The 13,813-nt window shown below is 45.0% G+C and overlaps 1 protein-coding gene across 3 annotated transcripts in view; it reads left to right on the top strand.

Annotated features, from left to right (window-relative positions):
- Positions 1 to 13,813, top strand: part of LOC123763913 (uncharacterized) — a 144,361-nt gene that overhangs the window by 25,220 nt on the left and 105,328 nt on the right. For all 3 annotated transcript variants that reach the window (XM_069330176.1, XM_069330178.1, XM_069330175.1), the window contains exon 2: positions 1,857 to 2,019. In XM_069330176.1, the coding sequence (XP_069186277.1) occupies positions 1,858 to 2,019 (162 nt within the window). In that variant the 5' untranslated portion in view covers position 1,857. The remainder of the gene's footprint in view (positions 1 to 1,856; positions 2,020 to 13,813) is intronic.

Genomic DNA, 13,813 nt, shown 5'->3' with positions numbered 1-13,813 from the left:
GTGTGTGTGTGTGTGTGTGTGTGTGTGTGTGTGTGTGTGTGTGTGTGTACTCACCTAGTTGTGTTTGCGGGGGGTTGAGCTCTGGCTCTTTGGTCCCGCCTCTCAACCGTCAATCAACAGGTGTACAGGTTCCTGAGCCTATTGGGCTCTATCATATCTACACTTGGAACTGTGTATGGAGTCAGCCTGCACCACATCACTTCCTAATGCATTCCATTTGTCAACCACTCTGACACTAAAAAAGTTCTTTCTAATATCCCTGTGGCTCATTTGGGCACTCAGTTTCCACCTGTGTCCCCTTGTGCGTGTGCCCCTTGTGTTAAACAGCCTGTCTTTATCAACCCTGTCGATTCCCTTGAGGATCTTGAATGTGGTGATCATGTCCCCCCTAACTCTTCTGTCTTCCAACGAAGTGAGGTTTAATTTCCGTACTCTCCTCGTAGCTCATACCTCTCAGCTCGGGTACTAGTCTGGTGGCAAACCTTTGAACCTTTTCCATTTTAGTCTTATGCTTGACTAGATATGGACTCCATGCTGGAGCCGCATACTCCAGGATTGGTCTGACATATGTGGTATATAATGTTCTGAAAGATTCCTTACACAAGTTTCTAAAGGCCGTTCTTATGTTAGCCAACCTGGCATATGCTGCTGCTGTTATCCTCTTGATATGAGCTTCAGGGGACAGGTCTGGAGTGATATCAACCCCCAGGTCTTTCTCTCTCTCTCTGACTCTTGAAGTATTTCATCTCCCAAGTGATACCTTGTATCTGGTCTCCTGCTCCCTACCCCTATCTTCATTACATTACATTTGCTTGGGTTAAACTTTAACAGACATTTGTTCGACCATTCCTGCAGCTTGTCTAGGTCTTCTTGAAGCCTCAGGCTGTCCTCCTCTGTCTTAATCCTTCTCATAATTTTGGCGTCGTCAGCAAATATTGAGAGGAATGAGTCTATACTCTCTGGGAGATCATTTACGTATATCAGAAACAGGATAGGTCTGAGTACAGAGCCCTGTGGGACTCCACTGGTGACTTCACGCCAGTCTGAGGTCTCACCCCTCACTGTAACTCTCTGCTTCCTATTGCTTAGGTACTCCCTTATCCACTGGAGCACCCTACCAGTTACTCCTGTGTGTGTGTGTGTGTGTGTGTGTGTGTGTGTGTGTGTGTGTGTGTGTGTGTGTGTGTGTGTGTGTGTGTGTGTGTGTGTGTGTGCGTGTACTCACCTAGTTGTGTTTGTGGGTGTTGAGCTCTGGCTCTTTGGTCCCGAGTGTGTGCGTGTGTGTTGACTTGGATACTAGCAGTAATAAACCACAATCGTAAATTAAGAACCATTAGACCTGACAAGGTAACTCCTACCTTTAAAATTAGTCAGTAAATTCAAGCACTGAAATTGACCTCAGTAGTGGAACGACTGAAGCACACAACGTCTCGGATATAAACCAAACATATAATTATTGAAGATTATACGTCTCCTCTCAAGTGTTTGTAATGCTTTTAGTATTAATATTTGGCAGGCATCTCACGGCTTTATTAAATGGATTTTTATTTGAATGAAAAATGGGCGCGCACATCGACCCGGGGCCAAATTCAGTACAGCATCTCAGTGTTTACAATATCTTAAAATACAAATATAATGAATTTTTATTTATTTATTATTTAGTAATTATATACATGGACATACATTTTTGTCATTTGATACGTATTTAGTCTCTCTCTCTCTCTCCTTTCTCTTTCTTCTCTCACTCTCTCTCTGCTAGTTACCCTGCTTCTTCCTCTATCTCCATGTCCACCCATTTCTCTGTTTCCTTCTGCCGTACCCTTCCCACCAGACTCACCCCCATCTCTCTCCCACAGGATGACGGCGGCTGTGGCGGGCGTGGCTGGGGGCAGCCTTGGGGGGATGGTGGAGACCCACCAGGAGGGGGGTGGTGGGGGCGCCACCGAGGGCGTCACCCCCCTCATGTTTGCATGTCAACAAAGCCGGGACCACACCGTCCGGCAGATTCTCCACAGAAAGGTGAGGAGAGAGAGAGAGAGAGAGAGAGAGAGAGAGAGAGAGAGAGAGAGAGAGAGAGAGAGAGAGAGAGAGAGAGAGAGAGAGAGAGAGAGAGAGAGAGAGAGAGAAAGAGAGACACAGAGAGAGAGAGAGAGAGAGAGAGAGAGAGAGAGAGAGAGAGAGAGAGAGAGAGAGAGAGAGAGAGAGAGAGAGAGAGAGAGAGGGAGAGAGGGAGGGAGAGAGAGAGAGAGAGAGAGAGAGAGAGAGAGAGAGAGAGAGAGAGAGAGAGAGAGAGAGAGAGAGAGAGAGAGAGAGAGAGAGAGAGAGAGAAGAGAGAGATGGAGAGAGAAGAGAGGGGGAGAGTAAGAGAAGAAAGAGAAAGGAGAGAGAGAGAGAGAGAGAGAGAGAGAGAGAGAGAGAGAGAGAGAGAGAGAGAGAGAGAGAGAGCGGGGACAGAGCCTTGTGGGACCTCCACTTGTTACATTCCTTCAACTTGAAACCTTCACTCTGACTCTTTGCTTTCTGTCCTTGAGATACTCCCTTACCCAGTTCAGTGTTTTCCCAGTTATCCCAGCCTGCTTCTCCAACTTGTTCATCAGTCTCTCATGCGGAACAGTGCCAAATGCTTTTTCACAGTCGAGAAAAATACAGTTTACGCAGCCTTCATTTTCCTCTCTTATTTTAGTAACTCTCTCATAGAACTCATTCAAGTTTGTCAGGCACAACTTTCCTTTTATAATGCCTTGCTGACCTTTTGTCACAGAGTCGATCATCTCATTTGGGGTCTGGAAACATTTGGGGGTCTGGAAACATTTGGGGGTCTGGAAACATTTGGGGTCTGGAAACATTTGGGGGTCTGGAAACATTTGGGGGTCTGGAAACATTTGGGGTCTGGAAACATTTGGGGGTCTGGAAACATTTGGGGGTCTGGAAACATTTGGGGTCTGGAAACATTTGGGGGTCTGGAAACATTTGGAGGTCTGGAAACATTTGGGGGTCTGGAAACATTTGGGGTCTGGAAACATTTGGGGGTCTGGAAACATTTGGGGGTCTGGAAACATTTGGGGTCTGGAAACATTTGGGGGTCTGGAAACATTTGGGGGTCTGGAAACATTTGGGGTCTGGAAACATTTGGGGGTCTGGAAACATTTGGGGGTCTGGAAACATTTGGGGTCTGGAAACATTTGGGGGTCTGGAAACATTTGGGGGTCTGGAAACATTTGGGGTCTGGAAACATTTGGAGGTCTGGAAACATTTGGGGGTCTGGAAACATTTAGGGGTCTGGAAACATTTGGGGGTCTGGAAACATTTGGGGGTCTGGAAACATTTGGGGGTCTGGAAACATTTGGGGGTCTGGAAACATTTGGGGTCTGGAAACACTTGGGGTCTGGAAACATTTGGGGTCAGGAAACATTTGGGGGTCAGGAAACATTTGGGGGTCAGGAAACATTTGGGGGTCAGAAAACATTTGGGGGTCAGGAAACATTTGGGGGTCTGGAAACATTTGGGGTTAGGAAACATTTGGGGTCTGAAAACATTTGAAGTCAGGAAACATTTGGGGGTCAAGAAACATTTGGGGGTCTGGAGACATTTGTGGGTCTGAAACATTTGGGGATCAGGAAACATTTGGGGGTCTGGAAACATTGGGGGTCAGGAAACATTTGGGGGTCTGGAAACATTTACTAATTCTACTATAAGACTTACTAATTCGTTTGTTTAGCTCCGTGTCGAGTGCGAGGGAGTCAGAGATTGTGGAGCCCAGGTACACGAAGTCGTGAACGACTTCCAGTTTGTAATCGAAGATACCGATATCAGGTGGGGAGTTCACTCCTTATCCAATGACCTGCATTTTCCTCAGGCTGACGGTAAGTCCGAAAGCCTGATAGGGCCTCGCTGAAGTGGGTTATGAGCCGTTGGAGGTCTTCGGCTGAGTGGGCAGTGACTGCTACATCGTCAGCAAAAAGGAAGTCGTGCAGACACCTCAGCCGAACCTTCGTCTTGGCTCTCAGCCTGGCGAGGTTAAAGAGCTTTCCATCCGACCTGGTCTGGAGGTAGATGCCTTCCGTGGTAGATCCAAAGGCGTGCTGCAGTATAACTGTGAAGAAAATCCTGAATTCGGTTGGAGCCAGGACCCAGCCCTGCTTTACTCCACTTCGGATGTCGAAGGCATCTGATGTTAAGCCGTCAAAGACCAAGGTGCCCCTTCATGTTCTTGTGGAAGGATCTGACAATGCTGAGGAGCCTGGGTGGACATCCGATCCTGGGGAGGATCTTGAACAGGCCATCCCTGCTGACGAGGTCGAAGGACTTCGTCAGATCTATGAAGGCTACAAAGAGTGGCTGCTTCTGTTTCCTGCATTTCTCCTGCAGTTGTCTGAGGAAAAAGACCATGTCGATGGTGGACCTGTTAGCTCGAAATCCGCACTGTGATTCTGGGTAGAATATCTCTGCAAGTTGTTGGAGCCTCTTCATTGTGACTCGAGCAAACAGCTTTCCGACAATACTGAGGAGGGAGATGCTGCGGTAATTGTTGCAGTCGCCCCTGACACCTTTATTCTTGTACAGTGTGACGATGTTGGTGCCCCCTCATGTCCTGTGGCACCTCTCCTTCATCCCAGCAGAGGCAGATAATTTCATGCAGCTCCATGAGCAGGCTACCTCTGCAGCACTTCAAGGTCTCAGCAAGAATGCCATCTTTGCCAGGAGCTTTACCAGAAGCAAGGGAGTCTAGGGCATCGCTGAGTTCTTCCACGGTCGGTTCGCTGTCGAGCTCCATTAATACAGGCAGACACTCAATGGCGCTCAGGGCGTCTTCGGTGACCACATTGTCCCTGGCGTATAGCTCAGAGAAGTGCTCGACCCAGCGCTTCAGCTGCAGTGTCTGATCCTGAATCACCCTCTGATCCTGGCAGATTTCAGAGGGTGTGGTCTTCTTCTGGATTGGGTCTAGGGCCTGCTTGATGCCGTCATACATCCCCTTTACATTGCCTGTATCCGCTGCAGTGTGTATCTGGGAGCAGAGCTGGAGCCAATAGTTGTTGGCACATCGCCTGGCGCTCTGCTGCACTTTGCAGCGGAAGGCTCGAAGGATCTACAAGTTACCCTGACTTGGGCAGGCTTTGCAGGTTGCTAAGGCGTTTCTCTTCTCTGCGATGACTGGTGTCATTTTTTGCGAGTGAGCCTCGAACCAGTCTGCCGACCAGCTGGTTTTCTTGCCGAAGGTGGACATGGCAGCGATGAACACAGCGTCTCTGAAGTGCTCCCATCTTTCGCAGGTGTTGACCCCGGCCGAGCCAGGGAGAGCTTTTTCGAGCACACGTGCAAAATCTTCCACCTTGTCCTGATTGCAGGTCTTGCTGGTGTCGATGTGAGGTCTGCCCGCCTTCTTCGAGTGGTGAATCTTCTTTGTTTGTATCTTGATCTTGCTACATACCAAGCAGTGGTTAACGTCACACACAGCACTCTGGTAGCTACGCGTAATCTTGACACTGGGTTGACTTGAACCCCTGGTAAGAATCAGGGCAAGCTGGTGATATATATATATATATATATATATATATATATATATATATATATATATATATATATATATATATATATATATATATATATATATGTATGTATATATATATATATATATGTCGTACCTAGTAGCCAGAACGCACTTCTCAGCCTACTATGCAAGGCCAGATTTGCCTAATAAGCCAAGTTTTCCTGAATTAATATATTTTCTCTAATTTTTTTCTTATGAAAAGATAAAGCTACCCACGTCATTATGTATGAGGTCAATTTTTTTTTATTGGAGTTAAAATTAAGGTAGATATATGACCGAACCTAACCAACCCTACCTAACCTAACCTAACCTATCTTTATAGGTTAGGTTAGGTTAGGTAGCCGAAAAAGTTATGTTAGGTTAGGTTAGGTAGGTTAGGTAGTCGAAAAACTATAAATTCGTGAAAACTTGGCTTATTAGGCAAATCTGGCCTTGCATAGTAGGCTGAGAAGTGCGTTCTGGCTACTAGGTACGACATATATATATATATATATATATATATTATTAAATATGACCGAAAAAGTAAGATTAATAATTCTAACACGAATTTTCTCAATCTTTCGTACATTACGCTTCACTGTTGGAGGTAAATCAAAAAACCACTTCTCCAAAATTCATTTTTATTTCTAGTCTGACGCGACACGGGCGCGTTTCGTAAAACTTATTACATTTTCAAAGACTTCACAAATACACAACTGATTAGAACTTGCGTTTCCCTGATTTTATATCTACATTTGAGTGAGGTGGGAAGGGTGATGTGGCATTACATTTGAGTGAGGTGGGAAGGGTGATGTGGCATTAACACAAGACAGAACACTAGGGGATATTAATAGGGTATTAAAAGTATCAACACAAGACAGAACAGAAACAATGGGTATTGAATAGAAGTGTTTGTAGAAAGCCTATTGGTCCATATTTCTTGATGCTTCTATATTGGAGCGGAGTCTTGAGGTGGGTAGAATATAGTTGTGCAATAATTGGCTGTTGATTGCTGGTGTTGACTTCTTGATGTGTAGTGCCTCGCAAACGTCAAGCCGCCTGCTATCGCTGTATCTATCGATGATTTCTGTGTTGTTTACTAGGATTTCTCTGGCGATGGTTTGGTTATGGGAAGAGATTATATGTTCCTTAATGGAGCCCTGTTGTTTATGCATCGTTAAACGCCTAGAAAGAGATGTTGTTGTCTTGCCTATATACTGGTTTTTTTGGAGCTTACAGTCCCCAAGTGGGCATTTGAAGGCATAGACGACGTTAGTCTCTTTTAAAGCGTTCTGTTTTGTGTCTGGAGAGTTTCTCATGAGTAGGCTGGCCGTTTTTCTGGTTTTATAGTAAATCGTCAGTTGTATCCTCTGATTTTTGTCTGTAGGGATAACGTTTCTATTAACAATATCTTTCAGGACCCTTTCCTCTGTTTTATGAGCTGTGGAAAAGAAGTTCCTGTAAAATAGTCTAATAGGGGGTATAGGTGTTGTGTTAGTTGTCTCTTCGGAGGTTGCATGGCTTTTCACTTTCCTTCTTATGATGTCTTCGATGAAACCATTGGAGAAGCCGTTATTGACTAGGACCTGCCTTACCCTACAGAGTTCTTCGTCGACTTGCTTCCATTCTGAGCTGTGGCTGAGAGCACGGTCGACGTATGCGTTAACAACACTCCTCTTGTACCTGTCAGGGCAGTCGCTGTTGGCATTTAGGCACATTCCTATGTTTGTTTCCTTTGTGTAGACTGCAGTGTGGAAACCTCCGCCCTTTTCCATGACTGTTACATCTAGAAAAGGCAGCTTCCCATCCTTTTCCGTCTCGTAAGTGAAACGCAGCACGGAACTCTGCTCAAATGCCTCCTTCAGCTCCTGCAGATGTCTGACATCAGGTACCTGTGTAAAAATGTCGTCAACATACCTGCAGTATATGGCCGGTTTCAAGTTCATGTCGACTAAGACTTTTTGCTCGATGGTACCCATGTAGAAGTTTGCAAACAGGACACCTAGGGGAGAACCCATGGCGACCCCATCTACTTGCTTATACATGTGCCCATCCGGGCTCAAAAAGGGTGCCTCTTTAGTACAAGCTTGGAGTAGTTTCCTCAGAATACTTTCTGGCATGTCAAGAGGAGTACAGGCTGGATCACGATACACTCTGTCGGCTATCATTCCGATTGTCTCGTCCACAGGTACGTTGGTAAACAGCGATTCTACGTCCAACGAGGCTCTTATCCCTGTGGCCCGTGCGCCCCGCAGTAAGTCCACAAATTCCTTTGGAGACTTCAGGCTGAAGGCGCAAGGAACATAAGGAGTCAGCAGGCCGTTGAGTCGCTTCGCCAGTCTGTACGTGGGTGTGGGTATCTGGCTAATGATTGGCCGAAGTGGGTTTCCAGGCTTGTGCGTCTTGACATTTCCATACGCATATCCAGGTTTATATTCCCCAATGATCTTTGGCAGGTGGAGTCCGGATTTCTTGGCGTTCACAGTTTCGATCAGTTTGTTGACCTTTGCTTTTAATTCGGCTGTAGTGTCCTTCGTTACCCTTTGGAACTTAGTTTGGTCAGAGAGTATGATGTTCATTTTCGCCAGATATTCGTCTTTTTTAAGAATGACATATATTGGCGACTTGTCACCTCTCCTGACAACTATCTCCTTGTTCTCACGAAGGCTTTTAGCTGCCGCTTTAAGCTCGGGGGACAGTATGGTGCTTCTGTAGTTGCCTCGATTCTTTCCTCCTTCTGCAATAAGTTCTGCTTGTAAGGTATCTTTGGTAGTGACCTTCTTTCACTACCAGAAGGTCACTACCAAAGATACCTTACAAGCAGAACTTATTGCAGAAGGAGGAAAGAATCGAGGCAACTACAGAAGCACCATACTGTCCCCCGAGCTTAAAGCGGCAGCTAAAAGCCTTCGTGAGAACAAGGAGATAGTTGTCAGGAGAGGTGACAAGTCGCCAATATATGTCATTCTTAAAAAAGACGAATATCTGGCGAAAATGAACATCATACTCTCTGACCAAACTAAGTTCCAAAGGGTAACGAAGGACACTACAGCCGAATTAAAAGCAAAGGTCAACAAACTGATCGAAACTGTGAACGCCAAGAAATCCGGACTCCACCTGCCAAAGATCATTGGGGAATATAAACCTGGATATGCGTATGGAAATGTCAAGACGCACAAGCCTGGAAACCCACTTCGGCCAATCATTAGCCAGATACCCACACCCATGTACAGACTGGCGAAGCGACTCAACGGCCTGCTGACTCCTTATGTTCCTTGCGCCTTCAGCCTGAAGTCTCCAAAGGAATTTGTGGACTTACTGCGGGGCGCACGGGCCACAGGGATAAGAGCCTCGTTGGACGTAGAATCGCTGTTTACCAACGTACCTGTGGACGAGACAATCGGAATGATAGCCGACAGAGTGTATCGTGATCCAGCCTGTACTCCTCTTGACATGCCAGAAAGTATTCTGAGGAAACTACTCCAAGCTTGTACTAAAGAGGCACCCTTTTTGAGCCCGGATGGGCACATGTATAAGCAAGTAGATGGGGTCGCCATGGGTTCTCCCCTAGGTGTCCTGTTTGCAAACTTCTACATGGGTACCATCGAGCAAAAAGTCTTAGTCGACATGAACTTGAAACCGGCCATATACTGCAGGTATGTTGACGACATTTTTACACAGGTACCTGATGTCAGACATCTGCAGGAGCTGAAGGAGGCATTTGAGCAGAGTTCCGTGCTGCGTTTCACTTACGAGACGGAAAAGGATGGGAAGCTGCCTTTTCTAGATGTAACAGTCATGGAAAAGGGCGGAGGTTTCCACACTGCAGTCTACACAAAGGAAACAAACATAGGAATGTGCCTAAATGCCAACAGCGACTGCCCTGACAGGTACAAGAGGAGTGTTGTTAACGCATACGTCGACCGTGCTCTCAGCCACAGCTCAGAATGGAAGCAAGTCGACGAAGAACTCTGTAGGGTAAGGCAGGTCCTAGTCAATAACGGCTTCTCCAATGGTTTCATCGAAGACATCATAAGAAGGAAAGTGAAAAGCCATGCAACCTCCGAAGAGACAACTAACACAACACCTATACCCCCTATTAGACTATTTTACAGGAACTTCTTTTCCACAGCTCATAAAACAGAGGAAAGGGTCCTGAAAGATATTGTTAATAGAAACGTTATCCCTACAGACAAAAATCAGAGGATACAACTGACGATTTACTATAAAACCAGAAAAACGGCCAGCCTACTCATGAGAAACTCTCCAGACACAAAACAGAACGCTTTAAAAGAGACTAACGTCGTCTATGCCTTCAAATGCCCACTTGGGGACTGTAAGCTCCAAAAAACCCAGTATATAGGCAAGACAACAACATCTCTTTCTAGGCGTTTAACGATGCATAAACAACAGGGCTCCATTAAGGAACATATAATCTCTTCCCATAACCAAACCATCGCCAGAGAAATCCTAGTAAACAACAGAGAAATCATCGATAGATACAGCGATAGCAGGCGGCTTGACGTTTGCGAGGCACTACACATCAAGAAGTCAACACCAGCAATCAACAGCCAATTATTGCACAACTATATTCTACCCACCTCAAGACTCCGCTCCAATATAGAAGCATCAAGAAATATGGACCAATAGGCTTTCTACAAACACTTCTATTCAATACCCATTGTTTCTGTTCTGTCTTGTGTTGATACTTTTAATACCCTATTAATATCCCCTAGTGTTCTGTCTTGTGTTAATGCCACATCACCCTTCCCACCTCACTCAAATGTAATGCCACATCACCCTTCCCACCTCACTCAAATGTAGATATAAAATCAGGGAAACGCAAGTTCTAATCAGTTGTGTATTTGTGAAGTCTTTGAAAATGTAATAAGTTTTACGAAACGCGCCCGTGTCGCGTCAGACTAGAAATAAAAATGAATTTTGGAGAAGTGATTTTTGATTTACCTCCAACAGTGAAGCGTAATGTACGAAAGATTGAGAAAATTCGTGTTAGAATTATTAATCTTACTTTTTCGGTCATATTTAATAATATATGTCTACAGGAAAGACTGCTACCAAAATATACTAATATATATATATATATATATATATATATATATATATATATATATATATATATATATATATATATGTATATATATATATATATATATATATATATATATATATATATATATATATATATATATATATATTTATATATATATATATATATATATATATATATATATATATATATATATATATATGACAATGTCAGACCACGGAGGAAAAATGAAACAGGAAATTTCCTTAAGTACTTTCGTATATTAAGGTATATGAAGGTCCTTTGGACCTTCTGAAGATGTATTTAATATACGAAAGTACTTAAGGAAATTTCCTGTTTCATTTTTCCTCCGTGGTCTGCCATTGTCACATTCTTAATCACGTGTTTATTTTCGTGATATACACACACATATATATATATATATATATATATATATATATATATATATATATATATATATATATATATATATATATATATATATATATATATATATATATATATATATATATATATCACTATTGTGATTTCGATTTGTACGTATATATGTTTTCTATCAAGCATTATATTTTTAAGTAGAAAACAAGGGAACATTAGGCAATGAGGAGCGATTGTGGTGATTAGCTTGTTAAAGGTGTTTAGTTTAATTGGGCACCTAGCTATAATGATTTAAGGTTGGTATTTAGGGTGAGGGCTGGTATTATATACCGCTGGGTCACCCTGTTTGACTTAGTATATAAGTAGCGGCCGCCATGATGTGCACCACCCGAGCACACCAGCTACAACACACAGGGCCCACCTGCTGCCCCACCACCACCCGAGCACACCAGCTACAACACACAGGGCCCACCTGCTGCCCCACCACCACACCAGCTACAACACACAGGGCCCACCTGCTGCCCCACCAGCACACCAGCTACAACACACAGGGCCCACCTGCTGCCCCACCACCACACCAGCTACAACACACAGGGCCCACCTGCTGAGGAATGCCAGCCCAGGTACACGTTCACACACTAAGAAAGCAATAAGCTGGGACAGTATTGACGGGGTGACGCGGAAGTTTTTCTTAAAGTTGCATATGAAATGTGCTTCAAGAATGTGTTCCTCGAATACCTTATGCTTGCCATCCTGGGGTACGCTGGCTGATGGCGTCCTTACACGTCTACCACTCGTCTGCGTGTCAAGCTTCCACTCGTCTGCGTGTCAAGCTTCCACTCGTCTGCGTGTCAAGCTTCCACTCGTCTGCGTGTCAAGCTTCCACTCGTCTGCGTGTCAAGCTTCCACTCGTCTGCGTGTCAAGCTTCCACTCGTCTGCGTGTCAAGCTTCCACTCGTCTGCGTGTCAAGCTTCCACTCGTCTGCGTGTCAAGCTTCCACTCGTCTGCGTGTCAAGCTTCCACTCGTCTGCGTGTCAAGCTTCCACTCGTCTGCGTGTCAAGCTTCCACTGGTCTGCGTGTCAAGCTTCCACTCGTGTCCTCTTGTCCTATCTCCTTTTACTTTAAATAGGCTTCCCCTGTTCACTTTGTCTATTCCCTTCAAAACCTTGTATGTACTGATCATGTTCCCTCTGTTTCTTCTTGCCTGAAATGTTATGCTTTTCCTCAATCTGTTCTCTCAATTCTCGTGCTGCTCTAGTTGTATTCCTCTCAATTTTTTCAAGCTCCGTTTTGTGCTTCTTAAGGTGTGGGTTCCTTTCCATTGCTGCATTCTCAAGTAATGGTCTCACATAGGTAGTGTAAATGTACTTGAAGGCCTCCGTCTGTAGAATCTTAAACGATGTTGTTATGTTTGTTAACTTCCCATATGCTGCTGATGTTATCTTGTTCACTGGAGATTGTGGTGTTAGTGTTGGGTCTATGTCTTCTCCTGGGTCTAGTTCTCTTATTGCTTCTTGTACAGTAATTGTCTTGCCCTTACGGTGTAGTTAATTATTGGTCCGTTATCTTACCCGCTACACTTGCTTGTGTTGTGAGGCTGCAGGCGTTAGTGAGCTCTCTCCTCGCGTTGGTGGAGGTGTTGTGAGGCTGCAGGCGTTAGTGAGCTCTCTCCTCGCGTTGGTGGAGGTGTTGTGAGGCTGCAGGCGTTAGTGAGCTCTCTCCTCGCGTTGGTGGAGGTGTTGTGAGGCTGCAGGCGTTAGTGAGCTCTCTCCTCGCGTTGGTGGAGGTGTTGTGAGGCTGCAGGCGTTAGTGAGCTCTCTCCTCGCGTTGGTGGAGGTGTTGTGAGGCTGCAGGCGTTAGTGAGCTCTCTCCTCGCGTTGGTGGAGGTGTTGTGAGGCTGCAGGCGTTAGTGAGCTCTCTCCTCGCGTTGGTGGAGGTGTTGTGAGGCTGCAGGCGTTAGTGAGCTCTCTCCTCGCGTTGGTGGAGGTGTTGTGAGGCTGCAGGCGTTAGTGAGCTCTCTCCTCGCGTTGGTGGAGGTGTTGTGACAGCATCTTACAGTCCTCTTCACTACTTGCTCTCTTCATCAACTTTACATCATTTGCTAACATGAACACGTATGAGCTCACTCCCTCAGAGAGGTCCTTTACAACAATTAGAAAGAGCAATGGTCCCAGGACAGCCCCGTGGACCATCACCTTCCACCCCGCACCACTTACTCTCATATGTAGCCTGAACATAAACAATAAAGTTTTGTTCGTTAAATATTTATTTAAATAAATAAAACAAAGTTTTAATTAAAATTTGATTGCATAAACAAAGGAAACCACCATTGATTCCTGTCCGTCAGGTACTCACCTAGTTGTGCTTGCAGGGGTTGAGCTTTGGCTCTTTGGTCCCGCCTCTCAACTGTCAATCAACTGGTGTACAGGTTCCTGAGCCTACTGGGCTCTATCATATCTACATTTGAAACTGTGTATGGAGTCAGCCTCCACCACATCACTGCCTAATGCATTCAATTTACTAACTACTCTGACACTGACTTTTTTTCTACTGTCTCTTTGGCTCATTTGGGTACTCAGCTTCCACCTGTGTCCCCTTGTGCGTGTTCCACCAGTGTTAAATAATCCATACTTGTCTACCCTGTTAATTCCTCTGAGAATTTTGAATGTGGTGATCATGTCTCCCCGAGCTCTTCTGTCTTCCAGCGACGTGAAGTGCAGTTCACGCAGCCTATCCTTGTAACTCATGCCTCTTACTTCTGGGACTAGCTTAGTGGCATACGTCTGAAATTTTCCCAGCTTCGTCTTGTGCTTGACAAGGTACGGGCTCCATGCT

Source organism: Procambarus clarkii, chromosome 23 (genome assembly GCF_040958095.1).
Source record: "Procambarus clarkii isolate CNS0578487 chromosome 23, FALCON_Pclarkii_2.0, whole genome shotgun sequence".
Lineage (NCBI taxonomy): Eukaryota > Metazoa > Arthropoda > Malacostraca > Decapoda > Cambaridae > Procambarus > Procambarus clarkii.
The sequence above is the reverse complement of the archived record's forward strand: the minus strand, read 5'-3'. Positions and strand labels throughout refer to the sequence as shown.